This window comes from Octodon degus, unplaced genomic scaffold (genome assembly GCF_000260255.1).
Source record: "Octodon degus isolate 3935 unplaced genomic scaffold, OctDeg1.0 scaffold00021, whole genome shotgun sequence".
NCBI lineage: Eukaryota > Metazoa > Chordata > Mammalia > Rodentia > Octodontidae > Octodon > Octodon degus.
Genome location: NW_004524597.1, coordinates 56,996 through 82,240, shown reverse-complemented (window position 1 = coordinate 82,240; position 25,245 = coordinate 56,996). Strand labels below are relative to the sequence as shown.

The 25,245-nt window shown below is 41.0% G+C and overlaps 1 protein-coding gene across 1 annotated transcript in view; it reads right to left on the bottom strand.

Moving 5' to 3' along the window:
• Positions 1-24,126, bottom strand: part of Zc3h7a (zinc finger CCCH-type containing 7A) — a 37,399-nt gene extending 13,273 nt beyond the window's left edge. Inside the window, exons 1-15 of the mRNA XM_004627748.2 lie at positions 24,062-24,126; positions 14,734-14,835; positions 13,963-14,002; positions 11,682-11,879; positions 10,273-10,431; positions 9,989-10,069; positions 9,858-9,896; positions 8,919-8,952; positions 8,423-8,706; positions 5,410-5,614; positions 4,417-4,481; positions 3,683-3,875; positions 2,623-2,784; positions 1,289-1,485; positions 809-906 (exon numbers count right to left, since the gene is read on the bottom strand). Of these exons, the coding sequence (XP_004627805.1) occupies positions 809-906; positions 1,289-1,485; positions 2,623-2,784; positions 3,683-3,875; positions 4,417-4,481; positions 5,410-5,614; positions 8,423-8,706; positions 8,919-8,952; positions 9,858-9,896; positions 9,989-10,069; positions 10,273-10,431; positions 11,682-11,879; positions 13,963-14,002; positions 14,734-14,801 (1,823 nt within the window). The 5' untranslated portion in view covers positions 14,802-14,835; positions 24,062-24,126. The remainder of the gene's footprint in view (positions 1-808; positions 907-1,288; positions 1,486-2,622; positions 2,785-3,682; positions 3,876-4,416; positions 4,482-5,409; positions 5,615-8,422; positions 8,707-8,918; positions 8,953-9,857; positions 9,897-9,988; positions 10,070-10,272; positions 10,432-11,681; positions 11,880-13,962; positions 14,003-14,733; positions 14,836-24,061) is intronic.
• Positions 24,127-25,245: the final 1,119 nt, after the last annotated feature.

The window sequence follows — 25,245 nt, the reverse complement described above, 5'->3', positions numbered from 1 at the left end:
GTGTGTGTGTGTGTGTGGCCAGCTCAGTCCACCAGGGGGGGGGGCTGGCTGGCATGTGGTGCTGGGGGATCGAACCGCAGTCCCTGTGCTTTGCCAAGCTTGTTTCAAGTAGGTGCTTTAGACCACTGAGCCATCTCTCCAGCCCCAAGAGTGACATTTTAATACTGTTCTGCCTTGTTTTAAAAAAATATGTTCACATACATACACTCACACAAACACATACACACATAAAGTCAAGTTCAAGACAGAATCCATTTTAAATCTTTGCCAGAAAAAAAATCTTTAGCAGTAAAACTGAATCAGTGCATGCAATTACTGGACCAATAGGAAGGATAATTAATTTTAAATCAAAAAACCACAAAATATTTAAGTCTATGTCATGGGAAGTTAAAAATTAATAATGTTTTTATGTATTAAATGACTAGTTTATTAATATATTACTCAATTCCCAGCCAAATCTACTAAAAACCATTTTAAAAGTTATTATTCTTGAAAACAAAGAAGCAGGGCAGGGAGGTGCATGCCTATAATCCCAACTCTAGAGAGGCTGAGGCAGGAGAACTGCTGCAAGTTCAAAGGAAGTCTGGGCTATACATAATGAGTTCAAAGCCAGACTAAACTACACAGTGAGATACTGTCTGGAAAAAGAGAGAGAGAGAGAGAGAGAGAGAGAGAGAGAGAGAGAGAGAGAGAGAGAGAGAACAGAAGAGTTGGGAATAAAGTCTGAGGTGATACCATGACTGGTTTTATTTAGATCAAAGAAAAGAATCTATTTTGTCACTAGAAAAATCAGAAGCCACCAACGTACTTATTGTCTTCAAACTCATGCTTTGTAACTGGGTGAGAACAAGCAGTAGAATCTTTATTTTTTTTACTAATCATTCTAGGTTTATGATCAAAACATCTCTGGAAGAGAGAAAAGAATGATTATTAGTCAAACAAATACAAACTCTGAATTTTGAATACAGGATATGGCCTAAATTTTGATCTTTACAAACTTAATGCATTTTATATTTGTACCAATAAATATTCAACCAAGGCTTACTATTTACTATTCTAATAATTATAATAGCTACCATTCACTGAACAAAGTCTTTATCACACATCAGGATCTTCAGAGTTCTTTAAAAAATACTACTGGGCTTACCAGTCAGAACTATCACCATTTTTTTGGTAGTGCTGTGGATCAAACCCTAGGTCTTGCTCAAGATAGACAAATACTCTACCCTTAGCCATACCCCAGTACTAGCAGTAAATATAAAGCGGAAAGTAAATTTCAGACAAGCACCTCACAAAGGAATATAAATTCCCCAACATGCTCTTGGAGGAGTTTCAACACAGTAAGGTTGACCTTCCCATTGCCTCCAAAGAAAGCTTCCCGACTGAATGCTCCTTTCCTTTCTAGTGTCCAGACATCTATCTCTTCTTGGCAATAAGCAAATGTGCAGTGGCCTGAATATTTACATTCTTCCTCTGCAGCAACATCTAGAAGAACAGGGCATGAAGAGAAAGTTAACCACAGTAACTGTTTTTTTCAAAGCCAATGAATATTAATCACACTTAAATGTTTTAATTTTTATTTCATAAATAGCTTTATGATTTTACAGGGCCAGGCAAATAGCGCAGCGGATTAAAGTGCCTGCAAGCAGCTGGGGGTTTGATCCATCAGGCCTGCCATGCTGGCCCTGCCCCCGGGGAGTGTTGAGACAGCTACTGAGACTGGGCGTGGTGGTGCAGGCCTGTAATCCCAGCTCTCGGGAGGCTGTAAACAGGCGGATCACCACGAGTCCAGTCTAGTAGTGAGACCCTGAACACCCTGTAGACCCTTCCCTAAAATTAAAAAAAAAAAAAAATTATGATTTTTACTATTCAGGGATGAGATTGAGTCTAAGCCTCAACAGATTTATTATAGATAAGGATAAATGCCTCAGTATTCTCACATAGTCCATCTAAGGTTAAAAACTCAGTTTAGGGCTATTAAAGCTCACTCAGATGAAGCACTGTGACAACAATGAAAGCTAGCAAATGTATGCTAAACAGAGCAGCATATTCAAAGCATCAGTTCAGGGACCAGGGAGACAGCTCTGGGGCATAAGCACCTGGCAAATGCAAGGTCCCGAGTTCAATCCCCAGCACCAAAAAAAAACAAAACAAAACAAAACTCAAAGCATCAGTTCAGTATTTTAATACTGTATAGGCAAAATTTAAACTTTGAAAGTTTTCTGTTTAAAACTTGGGCAAAGCCCTCTTTCTGTACATAGCTATAAAACACACACAAATTGTTAAGACAACCAGGCATGGTGGTACAAGCCTGTAATCCCAGGACTCTGGAGGTACAAAGATCACAAAGTCAAGCCCAATTGGAGCAACCCAGCAAGTCTTTAATGTGACCTTGTCATAAAATGGAATGGGTTGGGGTGTATTTCAGTGTTTGATGGCTCTGTGCTCAGCCCAGAACGAAACAAAAATGCCAATAAATAAAGTTTAAAAACAACATAAAAATACTAATGCCTCAACCTAAGGAACTTGCTATTTTTACTAACAGTTAATACGGAAGCCTCCATAATAAAGGTAGCAAATTTATTGCTTATGTAATATGTACTAATTACGTAATTATTATACCTTTACATATATAATAAGGTCCTTCATAATTTGTTTTTGTTGGTCTTGGACGTATTTTTTTCCATGATTTATCTTCAACATTCTTTATCCTACCAATTAAAATATCCTTCTTACATTTATGATCTATATTAGCATGGTATGTGAAATCCATTAATTTAGGGCCTGAAAAAGAAGTGAAGAGGTTTGCTAATATTATTTCAGTTTATAGGTAACTCAAATGAACACTGATTGCCATAACCCCAAAATTTCATCATACTGTAAATAGGTAAATTTAAAAATTTTATGCTATTTGTTTATTAGGCAACACGAAGTTTTATTCAATATCCGTCCAAAACATATCCCTACTTAACTATTAGGGAAATAATCTGGCTAAGAATTCAGATGACTTATAAAAGTAAAGGACAGGCAGCATTGTGAACCAGACTGTGGTCTGGTTCTAGAATCCCAAATAAGGACAACTAAGAAAGAAAATAAAGTTTGAAAAAAAAAAAAAAAAAAGAAAGAAAGAAAATAAAGTTGGGTCTAGGTCAGAATAAAGAGTTTCTATGTCTTGATTCAGAGCAAATCATGAGAAAATACTTTAATTTTCATAAACACTGAATTACATTTCAGTCTGATAATGCTTGTTTTGAAAATTTGAAAATTACTTTTATTTTTATTTATTTTTTGTTTTTGCGGTACCAGGGATTGAACTCTGTACCTTGTGCTTGCCAGGCAGGTGCTTATGCCACTGAACTATATACCTGACCCCAAGTTCTTAAACAAATAATAACTGCAGTAAGTTTCCAAGATCAGGTAAATAAATATCTGATTCCACAACATTGTAGAAATACAAGTATAGCAAATAAGAACAGTGAGGGCCGGGGATGTAGCTCAGAAGCATAAGCTCCTGCCTGGCAAGCACAAGGTCCTGAGTTTGATCTCAGGTACAAAAAAAAAGTACTTACCAGACTCCACATGCCTCAAGTCAGTAAACTCTGCTTCTTTAGAATTCAAATGTTTATATCCTAACAACTTTTAGCATCATACTAGTTGGATACTCTGCCTGACTTGTCCTCACCTGATTTCACAAAACAGATCTGGCAAGCTGGTCTTAATTCATGGGTCCCTTCAAGGGGATGTCTTGGAGTCACTGAGGATGGTGGTTTAGTAATTGCACTTCCAAAAAATCTGCCAAAGTCAAAGTCATTTCTAGGCTGATTTGAAATTCCCAGGAAACTATCACAAGCAAACAAACTACTTGGTCTGTTCATCTGCAAGAAAAATAACAAGAAAAAAAAAACAAACAAAAACAAAAACAAACAAACAAAAGAAAAATAGGCAACAAATATTATACTATCACTAACAAGGACACTGAGTTCATCTGAAGAGCAAGATGAAGTCAGTAGTGTTCTATCCTTTTTCCTCTCCTATATTCAAAACTCTTTCTTGTATTTTCCTTTCTAGGCCCCCTTATTTTGATCCTCTATAAGTTGTAAAAAATAACATGAAACTGTCTGCTACAGTGGTACACACATCTTACATGCCCTGGTTTTATATTTCCTTGATTTGTTTATGCTGTGCTAAAGCCTCTTACACTATTTGTAACAGTGATTAATTTGCTACGACAGATCCAGTCTTAAATGCAGAGCATTTATTACTGGATGTTCCAGAAGAGTCACACAATATTATTTCCCACAGCACATATAAAATTTAAGGGAGACTGTCATGTTCATTCAAATAATTCAGTCACTGAAGTACAAGGCCTATGTTCAATTTAAGCAATGCATTTACAAAAGAGGAAGTGGCACTTACAAGTGAAAGGGAAGAATTACTGTTGTTAAGCGTTGTTCCCTCTCTAGAAGTTGAGGTGGACAGATCTAAAATAATAAAAAAACTTCAACAGACCTTTTCACTCTAATCATGTAATAAGAACATCAGGGCTCAGGAACTGACTGGCTATGGCTTCCCCACCTTCTATTCCCGTCCCAACTCCTAGGAGCTTTCTTGCTCATTGTACTCAAGGAGTTTTGTCTTCCTTCTAGAAACCAAGGGCTTAAGTAACCCTTACTCAAACAAATTTAAGCAAAAACCTATTTTCACAGACAGGGCCCTCAACATGGGTAAAAAGCCTCTCTCGAGGACATGAAGCAGGAACTCAGCTTCTAAGTTTACTGTGAATTATTTCCTCTCTGTCTTTCTGGCTCACACATAGTTTAGTTTCTTGAGCTGTAAATCTTTAAATCATATTAACAGTGTCTCAAAAAAATATGAAGATTTTTATGATTACTATTTATAATAAACCTTGGATTATAAAAACAGGAATCAACCAAAACCTCAACACCCACTTACAAAATAAAGACATTCGGCCTAGTGTACAGAGCTCCACACAATACCTTAAGTAGATCTACTTGTTACTATGCTACACACAGATTTAAATGAATGTTTTCCCAGTTTAGAATTTTAAAAGACCAGCATGTGTGTGAGACCCATTCAGATGGTATAGACCTTTATTACAGAATATGGTCAAAGTCATTTCACCCCAGAACAATGAATAACCCGCTTAACAAACCAACCTATGTGAAAACTAGTGCCACGTACATGTCTACACTTGTGCCTTTGCTCCTTGCTATCAAAAGGGTAGTTCACTCAAGGGGAATTCAAAACCGAAGGTTCAGTCTTTACATTTTTAGCTACTATGAAAATAATTCAAGTACCTAGATCCAGAGTTCATTAAATGACTGCCAGACATAAGTTTTAATTTTAGAAAATTAACCCTAAATTTCACAATTTGGGCTAGATTCTTACCTCGTTTGGGTTCACTCATTGAAAATGAATTTAGAGAAGAACAAAAATCTTCTAACGATGAGGTCAAAGGTGGATACAGCTCTGCCAAGGAGGCTGGAGGGGCATACCTCGCGCCAATGGGCAAGGTTCCGAGCAGAGAGGCCGGGAAGGGCACGCTAGGAGCAACGCTGGGTGCGGGAAGCGGCACGCGGACCAGAGCTGACGGCTAGAGCGGAAATAAGCCTGCGTCAACGTTCATGAAATCTTGTCACAAGTACAGCTGAACTGCTCTCGACACTGGCATAGGAAAATAAATTACTACATTGTGTGACCATATAATAATGCTTAAACTAAAATTAAGATTCACAGGTCTGTGGGTATAGCTTAGTGGTACAGCACTTGCCTACCATATGTGAGATCTCAGTTCAATTCCTCTTACTGCAGTCAGTCAGTCAGTCAGTCAATCAATCAATCAGGCAAAAACTCAAGATTAATTAGAAAAAGTTTTAATCCAAGCACTCTGGAAGGCTGAGAAGGAACTGTAAGTTTGAGCCTAGCTTGAGGAATAAATATAGCAACTTAGTAAGACCCTATCTTAAAAAGTAGGTTGAAGATGTAGCTCAGTGTGAAGAACCTGAGTTCAATCCCTAAAATCACACACACACACACACACACACACACACACACACACACACAAATACAGTAAAACATAAAATTCATTAGAATTTTAGCTATGGAAATAATCCGTTTATAAATGAAATTTGGTTAGAAAACAGAAGTATTTGCCAAAAGTCTGGTACAGATGAGAAGAAAGAGGTGTACTAACAGTGTTTGGTATCCCGTCTGTTTCTTGTACTATGACAACCACTAAGAAGATAACAATGTACAGTGTATTGGTTATCAAAACTGTCCTATTAATCAGCTGTGAAACTGTCTCATTCATATTTATTTCTCAATAAGAATTAAAAAAAAAAAGTCTGGTACAGAACACAACCAGAGCTGTTTTTCCTACATGAACATGAACATGGCAACCTTTTCTAGAACTGTGGAACAAATTAAGTTCATGAACTGAGGTACCTCTGTATTTTCCCAAGCCTAAATTGCTAAAGAGAATTGGGGTACAATGTCTAATGTCATATTAATAATAGAAATGTTGTATCCATGTTTTATCTGCAAAACTTGTTTACAATCCTTGTCCTCACCCAGAGATGAGGCACACAATAATTTGCTGCACAAGACAAGGAATTGTGAAGCAGAGCGGGAAGGAGCAGGCGTAATCTAGAGAGGGTGCTTCCCTGGGAAACCCAGTGGATAGGGACCATATTTATGGAATATGAACTTACTACTCCCAGAACAGAGCCCTAACTTGCCCTCCTGATTCACTCTGTGACTTGTGAGCCTCACATATGCTAAGTAAGCATCATGAACCACCTACTAGACCTATACGGCGTACCTCTCAGATCTGCCTCACTGTGGCTGCCAGGGTACAGAGGACACTGGGGTGCCAATAGGTAAAGTCCCCCACAGTTAGTACAGGTTTTAGTTTATATTTTGTTGGTGTTAAGGCACATGATAACAGTTTATGATGGCAGAAAACAACGAAGAGCAGAGGAGCAGCAGCAGCTGTGGGGTCTATCAAGCCTCTCTCTCTTTTTATGTCGACTGTGAAGACCGAGCTCCTCCAAGTGGCGGCGGCGACTGCTGTGAAGATCTGAGCGCCTCCAAAGTGGCACAGCTCCATCAGTCAAGCTCCTCCAAAAAGTGGGCTGGAAAACTCCAAACTTCTCCAAGGAAGTAGGGTGCACAGAAGCCTTTTTTAACCCCTTTATGTATCTTTTTTGTTCTGAGTCACTCTAGGGCACACCCACCCCCACTCCAGGGCATAAAATCGCCAAGCAGATCTAGCCAAGCTTCCAGGTCTAGCCAAGCCTTTGATATCTCAGGTTGACATAATGTACCAATCACCACACCCCCAAGAGCACAGGGTTGTTTAAGAATCAAACCCAGATTGCGGGCCTTTTACACTTTTGCCCTCAGTGAACTCCACATGGATGTCACCTATCTCTCAGACCCTGGAAATAACATCTGCATCTTTTCTTTCCTCTCATCTCATCGAAATGCTGCTGCTGCTGCTGCTATCTTAACACACTCTATGGCAAGGTTAAGAAACTTTTTCTAGAAAGGGCCAGATAAATAATAATTTGGCTCTGTAGGCCATGTGCTTATGCAAGTACCCAACACTGTTCCTGCAGTGCAGCCATAGGCAACATAAGAATGATTGTGACTGGGTTCCAATAACACTTTACTGACCCATATTTGAGTCTCATATAATTCCATGTATCACAAAACAGTCTTTTTGCTATTCCAACCATTTAAAAATATATAAAAGCAATAGGGAGATAGCTCAGGAGAATAAGTGCTTGCCTGGCAAGTGCAAGGACTTGAGTTCAATCCCCAGTACCGCAAAATAAATAAACAAACAAACATATATAAAAAAGTCTTAGCCCATGGGTCATACAAAACCCAGCAGTGGGCAGAAATGGCAGGGGGCCACTTGTGTGGACCTCTGCTTTATGGGCTATAGTTAATATTCTTAAGCAATAAGTTCAAGTAACACTAATTTTTCCTTAAATGTCAAATACCTACTCCTTATCAGAATGTTACGTTTATCCTACATTTTAGAAAAGCTGGCTAAAAAACATAAAACAAAACATTGGGTAATTAGCATATTCTAATTTTAAAAATAACCAAATTAACCAGGTGTGGTGGTTAAACCAGGGAGCTAAAACACAAGGATCATGAGTTCAAGACCAGCCTAGGCTACATCATCATGAGACAGGTCCTTATCACAAGAAAAGAAACAATATACCCAGTTTCTACCAAAGAAGGACAAAAATAATCTTCAAGGTAAGAAACCCAAAGTTCAGTATATAAATACTCAAAGTATCTAAGAGGTTATATTTCAATTAAAAAAAAAAAAAAAAAAAAGCAAAAAAACCTGCCTTCAGAAGAAAGGCAAAACTCTGAAACTCACCATAATATTGTCATTAGTTTCAGGTGCAGAATCAAGGAGGTCATCGATTTCTTCTCCAAGAACCATATCTCCATCATCCAGAAAAGCTTCTGGCATCGTGAAGGGGATGGTCCCTCCATTGGCCAATACTGTGGATGGCAGAGCACTCTCTTCCACTTGCAGTGGCAAAATAGAAGGTAAGGGCACAGGAGGAACTGAGGCCAGCTCACTTCCAACTTCATGAGAAAAACTGGATACAGGTAAAGAAATAACTGGAAGTGCTTCTTGCCTTGGAGCGAATAAATCTGTAACACATAGAAATGTTCTCACTCTCTGTCACTGTATTTATACAATACTCATGTTAACTAACAACCAACAGAGAACATGAAAAGCTAGGTGAAAATATGAAAGCAATCATACTGCTGCTGTGAAAAGCACATCTTATTTGATAACACCATCTGATATATAAAGTTGAAAACCAGAATGCTTCATGTCAAGACTGTAGGTGAAAACATACCTGGCTCAATATCTTCCACAGAATAGTCTGCAGCCTAAAAATTAAGCCAACAATGAATTGTGTTTTTACGTTTGTAAGCTATAAAACAATCTATAAAACCCAAACCTAAAGCCCAGTGCAGGTTTGCATAGTGATCTGACTCTCTTCCAGCTAAGATTCGAACAATACAAGGAATACTCAAACCTTTACAGCATTTGCTTGACCAGCAGCACTACCACTTTTTTTCTTTTTTTTCATCAAGGACATTACCAGTTTGCCCATTAGTGATCTTTATTTATTTTATTTTTTGGTGAAACTGGGGATTGAACTCAGGCCCTTGAGCTTGCCAGGCAAGCATTCATTCTACTGAGCCATCTCCCCGGTCCTGTTACCTAGTAATCCTAAGTGATCCTTCTGTCTCAGCCTCCTGAGTCACTGGGATTATAGCATGTACCACCATACCCAGTTACCACTACGTATTTCTGGTGGACCGAAGTTGCTTAAAGGATAAAAATACCAGGGACTGATCTAGTGACCACTTCCTAACCCCCATTCACAATGCTCAGGAGCATCCTAACTATGCTCAAAAAGACCTAGCTTGCAATTAAAAAAGAAATACACTTGTTACGTTTTTTTGTCCTAATGCCTCCTAAAACTTGTACTTGGCCTTGTACCATGTTTTTTAAAGGCAACAGAGAATTTATTCATAACCTGTAAAATGCTCCATTTGACTTCAGGAAACACTGGTTAATACTAAAATATATTACTTGGATTACCTGTTTTCTTTTTTTTTTTTCCTTTTTTTTTTTTTTTTTTTTTTTTTCTGTTTTCTTTTTTAAAGTGACAGAAGACTAAGGTCAATTATGTCTTTGAAGAATAAAAGAGGCACACACTAAAAACATGAAAAGCAGAACTGCTAAGGCTTTTTAAGTAGAAATCTTACATAAATAATAATTTTACCTTGGTAGTCCCATCCCCAGGAACTGATTCCAGAGGATGCTGAAATAAAATAAAGACACAAATTTAAAAACAGAACCGAGTCCAGGTTCTAAAACAAGATCAAAACACCTACCAAGAGCACTGTGGCTTACCTCGGCTCTAACGTATGCTTTCCTTATCCTAAGTCCCAACTGCTGAGCTAATGCTTGAGTTAATTTTATTACGTGTTCATCCTGAAAAAGTAAACATACTTGATTAATGGAGGGTTATTCTTTCTAACTAGGCGAAACAGGCAAAGTAGCTATGACATTTCCTGAGATACTTGTTTTATTAGCTACCCTGACTGCTGGGACTACGTAACTCCAGGCCATTTCTCCACATGTAGCAATAAAATGCCTACCAGATAAATGAACGAACTAAAACAGAAATTCCATACCTGCGGCATCGCTAAGGAGCACTTTGCCACCGTAAGGTAAGCTTCTCCGTAGCTTCCTAAATCACTCAGAGCCTTAGCCTTCCGATAGAGAGCTTTACAGTTATTGTCATTTAAACTGAGGACGACATTGCAGTCTTCTAAAACTTTATCATGAAAACCCTAGAACATGACAACAAAGAAATGTCAGCAATCACATGGTTCATTTCTTTCACTGCCTACTTCTAAGTGGAAACAACTCTACTTAAAATTGGCAGTGTTGCTTTTTTTTTTTCCTTTGGATTACTTTTGTTATGAAATTTCAAGTATATCAAAATAGAAAAAATATCCTAAGTATCTATGTATATTACCACCCTGATCAGGAAAAATGTTAACATCTGGCCGTGAGGGTACTGGATCTCTGGGCAATAAAGCTCTCTGGACATGGCCAATGCCCTCAGTGTCACTCTGTTACTGGGGATTGAACTCAGACCCCTGCGCTTGCCAGGCAAGCGCTTATTCCATTGAGCCATCTCCCCGGCCCTTGTAGTTACCTTTCTTACAATAAATTAAAACGTCATATGTGTGGCTATAGGTAATAAGGATACACTATATAATTTAAAGAAAGCTAGAGGAGGGATTTTGAAGGTTTTTAACCACAAAGAAATAATGTTTGAGGAAATAAATATAATTACCCACATATATATATACACATACATATATGTGTATAATTATATTTATATACATATACATATACATATACATATACATATATATGTATATGTAGAGAGAGAGAGACAGGGAGACAGGAGAGAGAGAGACATGTACCCCATCAATTCGTACAATATTGGTGGATGAGTTACAAAAAAAAAATGAAAGTGGAATGTGCTCCCAAGTAGCTAAGTGACAAGGAATATATTATTGAAAACAACAAAGTCATCAATGAATGCACATTAAGTAAAAACTAGACAACTGCTTTCCTAAATTGATGGTCAAATTTTATTGACTGTCCATGGTAAAAATGATAAGCACACCCAAACACTGGTTTTTAAACTTCAAAATGAAAGGCTCATGCTTATTACTGTTTTGTACATTTTTTTAAAAGTTCCTAATAGGACTACTGAATCCTAAGAAAGGCAGTTCACCACAAACGCCTGACATGTGACTGACCTGTAACCACCTGTACCTACCTGGGCACACTCCTGAAAGGCCTTTCTCAAGCGGGAATCCTCAAGGACCAATGACTAAGAGATAACTACATTTTAACTTCCTAAAGGTTTATCTAACTGATTTTTTTTGAAAGGCTCAGGCCACACTAAAAGCAGTTAATATGCTGTTCTGAAAAACTGAAATTAGGAATATGACTTTTTATCACTGTACTACATCAATGAAGAAAATTTTCTCTAGAAAAACCTTTAAAAATCACAACTCACCATATTAGAATAGCAGGCCATGCGATTTACATGTAGTTTTTCAATGATTTCTTTAGGAATTGAAATTTTATCAGACTCGGCATAATCCGCTATCCTTAAAGCTTCCGTGTACTGGCTTACTGAGCTATTCCAATCATGTTCCCGATAAAAATCATTTCCTTCATTAAAAAGATTTCTCACAAGAGCCTCCAAATATACCTAAAAGAGAAAGTTACCTCTTGAAGGACAAGATAAGACATGAATGAACTTCAAGGATTATACCCAAAACTTCAGAGAAAACCATTTGACAGAACAGCAGCACTGCTAATTGTGCTAAGGACATATCATTTTCACAGGAGAAAATCACTCTGCTTCTGAACAAAAACACAACAAAATCACCCTGTAAGTATGTGCGCACATCTCCATTTCGGTACCTAGGATAATAAATACCATTTGACTAGTACTAGTATTTCCTCGAAGGCGGTAATAGTATTTCTAGTGGTTTCCTTCATGAACTTCACACACCAGGTAGTACGTGGGCATGTGAATGTGTGACCAGGCCTCTGTGTGTGTATGTAAACACACCCTTGTGTGCATATGTATGTCAATTCCTTACCAACTTATAGGTGAAAAACAGTATTCTTTCTTATTTTCATATCTTTACAAGTGAGGGTGAACTTTTCCACATTTTTATGCAACACATGTTTTTTTCTTTTTGTTTTTTGGGTTTTTTTTTTTTTTTTTTTTTTGGCAGAACCAGGGATTGAATTCAGGCCCTCAAGTGCTTATTCTACTGAGCCATCTCCCTGGCCCCTCTATATTTTTATGGACCATTTATATTTGTTCTTTTATAAACTATTTGCTTGAGTTGTTACTTATTTAGGGAAAGGGGATGCTAAATCATTTTGCTTTTTCTTTCTTTCTTTCTTTTTTTTTGGTAGTACCGGGGATTGAACTCAGGACCTTGTGCTTGCAGGGAAGCACTTATTCTACTGAGCTATCTTACTGGCACCCTTCATTTTCTTATCATATAACTTCATACATTCTTTTGGTGTGTACAACAGTTTTAAATTTTCTTTCATGATTTCTATCATTGCTTTAATATTTTAAATGCCTCTTTGCCACCACAAGACCAGATACTCAAATTTTTTGGTCTCATTTCTACATTCATGTATAAGCTGAGTGTCTTATTTTTTAAAAAACGGGACAGGTCAACCATCACTAACTGGTGATGTGTGACTTGACACCTAAGCTCTGTGGATCTCAGTTCCACATGTGGAAGATGAAAGGATTCTTGCCTGAATACTTTACAACCATTATCCATGAGAGGAAGAAAGAACTGACCAGTCTAGACTACATTTTTTTTTTTTTTTTTTTGGCAGAACCGGGGATTGAACTCAGGCCCTTGCCCTTGCCCTTGCCAGGGAAGCACTTATTCTACTGATCTATCTCCCCAGCTCCTCCTGTTAATATATTTTAGATTATGTTTTCTTTTGAACTTCTAAAAAATTACCCTTCATTTTATTGCACATAAATGGGATGGAAGTTAAGAAGGAGATTGTGGAGTATCTTGTTTTATTTTGAAGAAAACTCCTGACAGTAAAAGGGATGGCTGGAAGCAGGAAGAGGTGGTGGTGAACCTGCTAGCCAGGGCCCAGGAGAAGCAGCACGTGGGCACAGGCCAGACGCTGGCTGCTGCTCACTATGGCTTGTGATCGGTGAGGCTCCTGGTGCTCCCAGCTGTTAACTTCCCTTCATCTTGTGTCTTCCTTCCTCTTCTGTTCAGTTCAGAAGAAAGAAAATATATGACAAGCCAGGAATGGTGGCATGTACTTATAAGCCCAGCTTCTTGGAAGGCTGAGGCAGAAGACTTAAGTTTGAGGCCAGTCTAGGCAATTTAGCAAGACCTTGTCTCAAAAACAAAAAGGTCTGGGGATGTAGATCACTGGTAGTGTACCCCTGGATTTGATCCCCAGTAACACTTAAGGAGAAGAAAATGCAAGACAATGGCACAACTATGCCCTGCCCCCAAAACCAGGCTATCCTACAAAGTAAGGGGTTAGCAAATTTTTCCGAAAAATGCCCAGAGAGTGAATATTTCAGTCTTTGCAGACCTATGGTCTCTGTCTCTGCTACCATAGGCTGCAGGAGTGTCAATACAGGTGAGGTGGCTATTCGCCAATAAAATGACATGTGAAAGGAGATCAGTCAGGTCTGGCCGGCAGGGCCAGGACCTGCCAACCCCTACTGTAGAGCACAGTTCACAAGCACTGATTTTTCACCACTTTCCCGGGGTCATTACCGCATACTGTTCCTGGGTTCCCAGATATGACAGTGATGACCTAAAATGAAGAAAAACAGATCAATTGTAACTACCAGGTTCCTGTTGACATTTGCTCAGTGAGAAGTCATCTTAAAAGTGTGATTTCATGACCTTGCTGTGGGTTCAAAAAATATTTTAAAGGAATACTTCTCTCTTACTGGCATGTGACTGTAGTCATGAAGAGAAATATCTAAACTATTTCTAGTATTTTCTTAAGTACAACACTTTCCTTTCAAATTTAATTCTATTAAAAGAAAGCCTAATTCTTCAAATGCCAACAAAGTTAAAAATAGTGCAGAACCACTAACACTATCTGATCTAATTTACTGCTGTGAGAAGACAATGTCTCCTTCCCAGGAAGGAACAAAGAAGTCACTCTGTCTTGAAGTCCTCTCAGCCCAGGGTGGTCTGTCACTGACCCCTTCCTGACAGGATGGTCTGAAGGCAAAAACCCCTCTGTGCAGACAGATGCTTCAATTACCTTTCATTCAAGTTCTTCAGTCTAACATTTTTGGAGATACTAAAGGATTTTAGCCTAAGAAAGTGGCAATAGAAGGATCCACTTCACAACACAAGGCAACTCAAAATGGCGAGAGGGGAAGAAAAGTGAAGCATGTGTCATTTCCAACCCAACTGAACAGGGCTCATTAAACAGGCCTAAAGAGCGCTCAACCTCTGCACAAGGTTCGGCCCTGTAAGAGAAGACCCACCACGTGACAGAAACCCGGACAGGAATTCTCAGGTGCTTACTGTATGAACTGTAGTCCTTCCTTAATGTTCTGCTGTCTTTTCCTTCTCTCCTCAGACACGCTGGACATGTTATCCAGCACATCCACTTTCTAAATGAGCAATCTAGAAAAAAACAAGGTATAAAATTACCTCCGGTGCCAGGGCTCCTGAATCCCCATTGCAACGTGGCTGGCCTTCCCAGCTCCAACTCAGATCTAGGGTCCCAGGCCCCTAGGACGCCCTGGAACAATTGTTGTGGGTGCCCTGAGGCCTACTGCTCACAAGCAGAAGGTGTTCACTTTCTTTAGGGCTGAACAGCTATGCAAATCCTGATGTTCTTCCTAAGTAAGTGGTCTCCATGAGAAGCCATTTTGCTCCTCTCTCTTTTCCTCTCTGGCTACAAATTTTGTTCCTTCTTGTCTATCCACATGTGGAAACTGCCACTAGAACAGTCCCAGCCTTGTTTTTCTTCTGGACACGCTCCCAGAAGAGAAAAAAGCTTTCATATCCACTTGCCTCCATGGGAGCTGGACTTCCTTGCAGGCAGAGTCTAAACCTTATAAAAGTTTGGTTACAGAAACTTCTGAGATAGTCCCTGCCGGTGTAACTGATAAGCCATATCTAAGGGCACTTCAACTGGAATTCTCTGGACAGTCAGGACTTGCCTCCTGTGCCACACTGATAATGTCAGCATGTCTGTCCTCTTGGTGTCACCCCTGTGATCCGTCCCAGCAAGTGAGAGGAGAGCCACAATGAGGCCTGGGATACAACACTGTCTCTTGGGTCCTAAACCTGGGTTTCTAGCTCAGCATTCTGGGCCAAATGACTGTTTACCCGCAGGGGGTGTACAGTGCCGCACAGGACACTGGCAGCTTCCCTGGCCTCTCCCCACACATCAGTAGCACTTTATCCTACCTCGCCCCCAAAGTGTTAACCAAAAATATCTCCAGGTAGTGCTAAAATCCCATGTTCGGGAGGGTTTGCAAAGTCACCCTTCACTAAGAACTGGGACCTAAAATTAAGAAGACATCTTCTCACATAAATCATGTATTTGAACCTAGATGACAGAAAATGAAATTCTACCCTATGGTAGAATTCTACATCTATGGTACTTGAAGTACCCATAGAAGAAAATAATAATAATAATAATAATAATAATAATAATAATGTAGCTCAAATTTTTTAAGTTTGAAGATCCCATTTAACACTTGCAGGGGAGATGGCTCAGTGGAATAAGCACTTCCCTGGCAAGCGCAAGGGCCTAAATTCAATCCCTGGTTCAAAAAAAAAAATTGCATATAAATCCACCTTTTTTTTTTTTTTTTTTTTAAATCCACCTCTTTCAAAGTGTGAGGGTGGGACAGGGGTTGGTTACTGGCACTAATCTCCGTTCCCCTTTTAAACACCTTCAGTATGGACTAGGGGAGGACGAGCAGTAGTGGAGCACTTATGCACACAAGAAGAGGCCCTGGGTGCCATCCTCAACACACCCAAAGAGCTGCATCTTGTAACTAAAAGCTGCTACTTCACTGAAGTCTTTCCATGGAGAAAGACAGGGTAGGATGGCTGGCACGCGCCTTCAAACACTCCAGCACACGACAAAGGGGTGGGGGAGCAGGAGATGCGGCAGCAGGATGTCGGTAACTATGGGTGCAGAGTACAGGAAAATTCTCTCCAATTTAGCTGTATTTGAAACTTTGAAAAGCTTAAAAAGGCTGACACTAAAGTAAAATAGCACTATTTCTGTTTGTTTTTTCTTTCTTTTTTTTTTTATGCATTTGGTTGTTACAGAGTCTCACTACAAAGCTTGCACTCATAGTGACCCTCCTGTTTTCAGCCTCCCCAGTGCTGAGATTACCAGCGTGCGTCACCACCCCCACCCCCATTCAGTGTGCCTTGTGGGCAGGGCTGGCATGGCATGCGGTGCTGGAGGTGGTCCTCGCACTTGCTTGAGCAAGCAGGTACTTACTCCACTGAGCTATCTCCCTGCCCCTGAAATTTGCTTTTAAAATTGCTTAGCAAAAAGGAGAGTAGACAGGTAAAAATGTAACAAGAGTATCAAAATACAGATGACTGTTATAGCTGGGTAGCAGGAATTTGTTCTACACTTCTATGTACTTGTATGTGTCTGAGTAGTTCCCTATTGAAAGATATTTGTTTTTAAAATTTATATTTGTGTTTATAGTTGTTCAAGGAGAAATTATATGTAGAAAAAAAAGATTAACAATAAGATACAAAATCAACAATAAATCAATAGCTTTTCTGAAGACCAACGGTCAACTGAGAAAGAAATCAAGAAAAGCAGTTCCATTCACAAAATAGCTTCAAACAAAAATACCAGTTGGGTGTGGTGATATATTCCTATAACAACAGCTTCCAGGGAGCTGAGGCAGAAGGATCACAGGTTGGAACCAGCCTGGACAATTATCTACTTCATGGGATCCTGTCTTAAAACAAGAAAAATTTAAAAAGGGCAGTGGGTTCTGGAGAGAATTCAAGAGCAGCCTAGCCGGGAAGATAGCTCAGTAAAATAAGCGCTTGCCTTGCAAGCGCAAGGGCCTGAGTTCAATCCCCGGTTAAGAGCAGCCTAAATTACATGGCAAGACCTGTTCTCAACCAAAGAGGATACAGTTCAGTGTGAAAACCCTTGGTTCAATCCCCAGGTAGGTGTGGTGGCACATACCTATAATCCCAGCTTGGGAGGCTGAAGCAAGATTGCTGTGAGTTGAGACTAGCCTGGGCTACAAAGTGAGTTCAAGGCCAGCCTGAACTGCATAGTGAGACACGGTATCAAAAAGACAACAACAATAAAAATGAGTTTACTGAGCAAAGAGGTACCCACTATACTCCATTACAGACAGTCACGGTGGGACACACCTACAATCCCAGCAGTCAGGAGGCTGAGGCCAGAGGATGATGAATGTGAGACCAGCCTGGGTTAATCCTGTATGGAGTTCTAGGGCAGCAGGGAGTATGCAGCAGTGAGATCTTGTCTCAAAATGACAACAGCTGGCTGGGGAGATAGCTCAGCGGTCTAAGTGCCTGGCTGGCAAGCAGGAGGACAGAGTTCAATCCCTGGTACTGCATGCCGTGCAGGCTCTGGGATCCTGGGTGTGGTGGCGCACGACTGTAATCCCAGCACTGGGGAGACAGGAGAATAACTAAGAGTCGGAGCTGTATAGAGAGATTCTGCCATACAAATAAAAAGAAAAGTTTTTCTTAAAAAAAAAATTTTTTTTTAATGACAACAGCCAACAATAACAAAAACATGACAAATTTCTCTTTGCTTTGTTTTTGGGGCAACGGAATGGGGTGTTAGAGATGGAGCCCAGGGTCTCGTGCACGCTAACCTGAGCTCTACCACTGAGCTACACCTCACAAAGACCAACTTTGACAGAATCAGAATTTGAGAGCTCATGGGAGATCGGAATAAAGGAAGGGTCCCAGAACCACCCCACTCTCTAGCTAACACTGCACCCTCCCCCAGCTCTGACAAGCTGAAGCAGGGTTCAGTCTGAGACTCAATCACTGTAAATCTGCTGGCTAAGAAGGCAGTCCTGTAGAACAATAATCCACGGAGTTAATAGCCTTAATGCTATTTCCTCAGAAACTGCTAGAAAACTCTAACCTCGACCTCTTACAAAGGGCATGGGGCAAGGAGCTGACAACTCAGGTAAATCATTAGAAGGAAATAAGATACAGATGTTTTTAGAAGTGACAAATACATCCCCTCTATCCATGTATCAAGATCTTGAAACATAATGTCAGGTTAAATTTCAAGTTCAGTAATTTTTTAAAAGCTTCCCCAAATTAATGAAAATCAATGAAATTTTTCCAAGAAACAGTAACCTTACTTTTTTATAATGACCATGTCCCCATACACTATATTTTATAATTAATATTTTCTAATATTCATCTTCTACCAGTCTTTATCCTGCTGTCCTATTGGTCCATTTTATTGTTTTGATAAAGGTCAAAGGAGCTGCAGACAGCAATTATAATTCCTTTCTAAGTACCTTAGAATACATACCATTGCTACTGTTTCTCCCCTAAGGTAAAAAGTGCCCATCTTTTCCTGGTGCTAGGAATCAAAACCTGTAGCCTCCTGCCTGTCCCACAAGTGCCCCACTTTGGGACTGCACCCTCAAGTGCACCACAGAGTAACTCCTGTAAGCCAGGTCCTGACCAACGCCTGCCTCCTCAGAGCTCCTGGTCCCACCCCCACCCCAGGATTTTTCCCACCACAGATCACTGATATATATATATATATACACAAAGCTTGGACTCCTAGTGATCCTCCTGTTTTCAGCCTCCCCAGCGCTGGGAATACTGGCCCGCACCAGCACGCCCAGTCTCAGTTTCCGCAAGCCCAGGGGCAGGGCTGGCGAGGCATGAGATCCTCAAGATTGAACCGTGGTCCCTGCGCTCGCCTAAGCAGGCACTTAGTCTGCTGAGCTATCTGGTAGGCCCAAAGACACACTATGGAACACTTCTGTATCTTGTCTGTGGTACCAGGTATATGAATCTATGCACCTCTGAATAAAACTGCACAGAAGTACACAGACATAAGCACAAATGAGTGCTAACGACCAGTGAGTATGGATACCTGTAATTTCAGCTACTCTGGGGGCTCAAGCAACAGGAAGCCTGCTAGTTGGAGGCCAGCCTGGGTAACTCAGGGAGACCTTGTCTCAAAAAAAAAGGCTAGATATAGCCCAGCAACCCTTAGGTTCAATGCCAACAAGGGGAAACGTAAGAGTAGGTCTGTAATTTTTTTTTAAGGTATGTAATTTGGTCAGCAGTATTACTCGAATGGCAACTTCCTGGTTATGACGTGAACTACAGGTTTCTGTCACCAATGGTGAGGCCAGTTGGAGGGCCCATGGCCTCCACGCACTACTTCTGTAATTTCCTCCAAGGATGTAAGTATCTCAAAAAATTAAAAGTTTTCTGTGCACACATTCTTTTTCTGTGTAAACCAGGGCTGCTAGCACATTCTGTACTTCATTTTTTGCAGTAAATATCCAACCTTGAAGAGTCATTCCACAAACACACAAAATATTCCAGGACGCAGTTGTGCCATGATTTAATCAGTCTCCTGGATGATTAAAGATGTCCTACTTGTTTGTAGCTGTAACAGTTCATCACACAGGACATTTCATGATAGGTAGAAGGATCTCTTTAAAGAAGAGATATTAATGTGCTATAGGACAGAGGGCACACATTTACTATGTCAGCTGTTGCTAAGGCATACCAAATGACACACTGCCAACAGAGGTTGAAGCCTGGCATGGTGGTGCATGCCTGTAATACCAGCACTCCAGAGGCTGAGGCAGGAGGATCACCTGAGTTTAAGGCCAGCCTGAACTTCATAGTGACACTCTGTCTCAAAAACAAAACAGTGCATGAGGGCTCCAGTTCCACTACCCAACCAAGGAATTAGCAGAGGTTTTTTTGTCTTTTTTAAAAAATTTATTTATTTAATTATGTGTGTGTGTGTGTGTGTGTGTGTGTGTGTGGCCAGCTCAGCCCACCAGGGGGCGGGGCTGGCTGGCATGTGGTGCTGGGGGATTGAACTGTGGTCCCTGTGCTTTGCTAAGCTTGTTCTAAGTAGGTGCTTTAGACCACTGAGCCATCTCACCAGCCCAGTTTTTTTGTCTTTGAGACGGTCTCACTGTGCAGTTCAGGCTGGCCTTGAGCTCACTTTGCAAGGTTTCAAACTTGCAATGATCCTCCTGCCTCAACCTCCTGAATGCTGGGATTGCAGGTATGAACCACCATGCCCAGCTTTGAATCAGCAACTTTGTTCACCTCTGTCAGTCAGGGAGGTGAGCTGTGAGAAGGAAGGTCAGGTCTGACTTGCTCCGTCATGGGTAAGGCCAAGTATCTCTTCAGAGTAAGAAAAGATACCGGTACCTCCCTCTTCACGTACCCCTTCCTGACCTGTGCCCATTTAATCAATAAGGTTGAACATTTTTGTACTTGTGAAAGCTTTTTACGTTTTGAGGAAACATATAAGATCTATACTAAGGTGTTACGTTAGTATTTCCCCAAATTTGATGTCAATCATTTTACTTTGGTTATAGGAGTTTGTCTGGGGGCTGTTTTGTTTATTTATTTGTTTTGGTAGTGCTAGGATCAAGTAGGGCCTCTTGCATGCTAGGCAAGTACTCTAACAGAGAGTGGGACTTTTTGGTACAGCACCGCTATGGGACTTTCTCACAGCAACTGTTTTATTTTTATTGGGTTAGGGTGTGAGACAGGATCCTGTATAACTCAAGTTGGCCTCAAACTCACTCTATAACCCCATACTGGCCTCAAACTCAGGAGCCTCCTGCCCCAGCCTCCCAGGTGCTTGGAGTGCTGGGAATCTGAGCCACCATGCCTAGCTACGAACGGTCCATTGCCAAGCAAGAAGCTTGATGAAATAGGAGTTAATTTCACAAAATTAAACCCTTGTAAATAAGGGTATATAATCTCTCTGGCCCACTTGACTTAAAATCTACTCCTCAACTGAAAGTAAGGACAAAAGGTATGCTGCATGTTCCTTATAATTCCTTAGAGGTTTAGTCAGTGCCTGGTTGGCAAAACTCATTGTCCTGATGTCTAGTACAATGCCAGTGAAGGGACAAATATATTCATATCCACGAGCTTTTAGCCTTAAAGGGTAACATCAGAAGCTAGCTCCCACTAGCAGAACAGAAGCAGTAACTGAACACGACTGCAACATACTGAGACTAGGAGCTAACATTTGCCCTGGTGCCGCGTGCTATGCTAAGTGCTTTGGGTGTATTAAATCATTTAAATCTGATAACCTTAAGAGATAGGTGCTATGAGCAAACAGAAATGACATTCCCGCCAGGACCACACAGCTAGGAGGCAGGCGGCAGAGCTGGATTTCAAAGCCAGACAGGCTGGCCCCAAGCACATTTAACTGCCTTGCTATTACGCAAGGTCTGAATCCCAAGGGGGGGGGGGGGTCAGCTAAGGTCTTAAGGGACCCTGCAGAGGCAGGGATATGACAAGACAGGCAGGCACTTCATGGCCATTTGGGAGAAACAGAATAAACACAGCCACACAAGTATGCACAAAATCATGCTCAAAGGATGTCATTTAAAGAACTTAAAGCACTTTTCCAGAAATGCAACAGACAGAGAATCAAGATCAAACTCCGAGGAAATATATGCCCATGTTCAATCCAGAATACAATGTGTTTAGACGGAAATATCTTAAATGAAGCAGTCCCAACTACAAGTCGTTAACATAGGACCAGAAGTGTTCCAGGAAAGCAGCACAGAAGTCATCAGGCAGTGTTTGTATTTTTGCCTAAAAAGGTATTCCAGAGTTTTCAGCCAAAGATTACAATTACCATCTATGTTCACTTTTATCCCAACAGGGAGGTTAGTACAAAGCCTTTTAAGCAACTAAAAAGTAGTTACAAAAAAGGTTACAGTTGATCTTTTATAGCAACAAGTAACTCCCTGCAACACTTAGCAGAGCCCTGGGGCTCCACGCCCACCTCATTGTTAAGCACATTCTACTCTGTAAAAGTTTCCTCTTTTTATTGAAAATAAAACTTCATTGATAGAGGCTCAAACAGCCTCAGGAAGGTATTCTGCTGTTTGGGACAGGTATTCTACTCCAGAAATGGCTCACTCTGAAACTGCTGATGGATTTCAGATGCCATAAGGTAAAGCATCAGTCAGAACCTCCCTAAAGCCAGCCTTTCGAGGTGGTTCTCAGGTCCTCCCGTCTCTTGGGGAACTACACACACAAACTCTTTGCAGGAGGGTTCAACAGAAAATTCTGACTCCACGGCAAATCCTCGTCATCTGCAATTTCCCGGGGCTCCCTCAGACTGTCTTGAGGCACCCAGGACCAGGTAGGAGGTCTTCGCACCAGAGTCAAAGGCCCCAACACGCTACTGCCTTCTCACCAGGTCAACACTTCCAACCCTAGGTCTTTTCATAAAATACAAACTTGGTGCTTTTCTATTTTCTGCCCTTCTCACTATTCCATTCCATGGCTCCTGAAGCTTCATGGGGCACATGAAGCCAACCAACACCAATTAAGTAAAGAACACAATGCTAAACTCTTAAAATTAAAAAAAAAAAAAACTTCTCATTGGGACAACCTGGTAGAGACAGGTAAACACATGCTTTGTTTACATCAGGACTATCACCTTACTTAATCAAATGTGTGTGGCAGAAAAACAAAGAACTAAAACATATATTATTGCCAGTATTAATTTAAAAATTAGATTCATATTTTAATATTTCTTATTTTAAGAATGTTATCTAAGACATTTTCTTGATTTGTAAACATTTCAGACTTTAAAGGAAACAAATTTCACAAGCAAAACAATTTAAGATACTCTCTAGACTTGGGCAGGGTAGTTCACTCACTATGAGAGTCTGCAACAGAAGGATTCCAAGTTTAGTCCAGCCTAGGCAATTTGAGACCTTGTCTCAGAAAACAAAAAGGGCTGGAGATCTAACTCAGTGCAAAGGTACTAGGTCCAATCCTCAGAACCGGGGGTGGGGTGGAGGTGGGGGGTAATCTAGAAAACAAGTTTCATCATATCGTACTCTTATCTAGAAAGCTCATTCCAAAGCATTTGTGGCAACAGATACAGACAGGGCTTTTTGTTCTATTCCATTATCAGAATGTTCAACTCCTTGGGAGAGTTGAGAGATTCTATCAAAATTGATTTCTTCCACTTAAAACATACATTTAAGCCACGCAAATCGGCAGGTTTTAAAATTAGTCAAAATTAAGAATTGAGGAATAAGAAAGAAGAGGATGTCCGGGTATAACTCCCAACCTAAAGTCACAGCAACACAGACCAGGGCAGGATCTCTCCAGGACATTTGGGTGGAAAAAAAAAAAAAAAAAATCAATGGGCTGTTTGCCAGATAGCACTCATCCTCAGTAACAAGATCTGATTCTAGGATGGACCTCATCCAACCAGCCCCAGCCTCGGCATACAGCAGATAAGGGGCTGAAATTTCTCAGGAAAGGAAATTGCGTCCATTAACTTGGAACAATTAGGACAAATTAGGACAAGACACCACCCGCCGCCGCCCCCCCCCCGCAGCAATTCAGCTCCTCAGTTCAAATGAGGGTGAGAGGAAAGACCTCAGATTACTTGAGCGTCTCCAGGGAAGGAGGCCACAAGCCTGCCTCCAGAGAAGGAGGAAAAGGCTAGCAGATGGCAAACAGGGCTCGACCCCTCCCCCCATTCGGATGCTCCTGTCGAGAGCTGTCCAACAGAAACACACGGCCAGCCACATAAACCATTTTAAATTGTCAAGTAGCCGCACTATCAAAGCACAAAGAGATTACTGACCTTAAATCTGATTTTATCTATCAATCCAACAGGTCCACAATATTATGATCTCAACATATGTTAAATATAGTCTAAAGACTTACTAATGAGGTTTTATTTTTTTAATCTTTTTTTTTTTGTGGGGGGGAACCGGGGATTGAACTCAGGCTCTTGCACTTCCAAGGGAAGCACTTATTCCACTGAGCCATCTCCCCGGCCCCGAGGTTTTATTTATTTTTTTTTTGAGATTTTTTTTTCTCATGCTGTTTTTTTGCACCAGGAATCGAACTCAGCACATCGTGCTTGCCAGGCAGGCGCTGTGCCACTGAGCTATACTCCAGGCCTACTCTCGTGCTGTTTGTTTGTTTGTTTTTTGGCAGTCTTACAATGCCTTCAGGGCAGGTCTGGTTGGCCCGAGTTCTGGGGATCCAACCACAGCGTCCTGAGTCTGACTGCTTTGTTTAAGCACGCACTTAAACAACTGAGCTAATGGGCAGGCCCCCTCTCGTGCTGTTTTTTAAGGCCAGATTTTTAACACACACCAGAAGGGCAACACCATTCGTCATACCCACATTCAAGTGATCAGTAGTCACATATGGCCGCTGGCCTTCTTCGCGGACAGCGGAGATCCAAAGTGAGCAGATTCTTTGCTTTTTAAATGTGTAACATGGTTAGGCGTGGAGGTTCATGCCTGTAATCCAAATACTCTGGGAGGCTGAGGCAGGAGGACTCCCAAGTTTGGGCCTTGTAATTTAGCAAGACTGTTTCAAAATTTAAAAATATGGACTGGGGATGCAGCTCAGTGAGAAGGCCCTGAGTTCGATCCCCAGTATCGCAAAAAAATAAAGATAAAGAAAAACCTAATCCGGAGCCCCTCATTCTATCCTCAACCTGGGGAGGTGAGGGGGACCTGAGTCTGATAAGCTCACCCAATCAGGACGCAGATACCACCCCGCCCCGTCCGGCCCCGCCAGCTTGGCCACGCCCCTGCGATGACCACCCCCTAACCGGAAGCTCCAGCTAATGAGAACTGACAGATCTTCAGAGGGTGGGGAACAGAAACCTAAAATTGAGTCACCCCGGCAGTGCAAGGACCGGAAACCAGTGGTCACCCACCGCCCCGCGCGAAACAACGAGGGAGTCGCCTGAAATGGCCACCTTCCGCCCCCAGACTTAATCCGGGGCGCCCTCTTCACCGGCACACA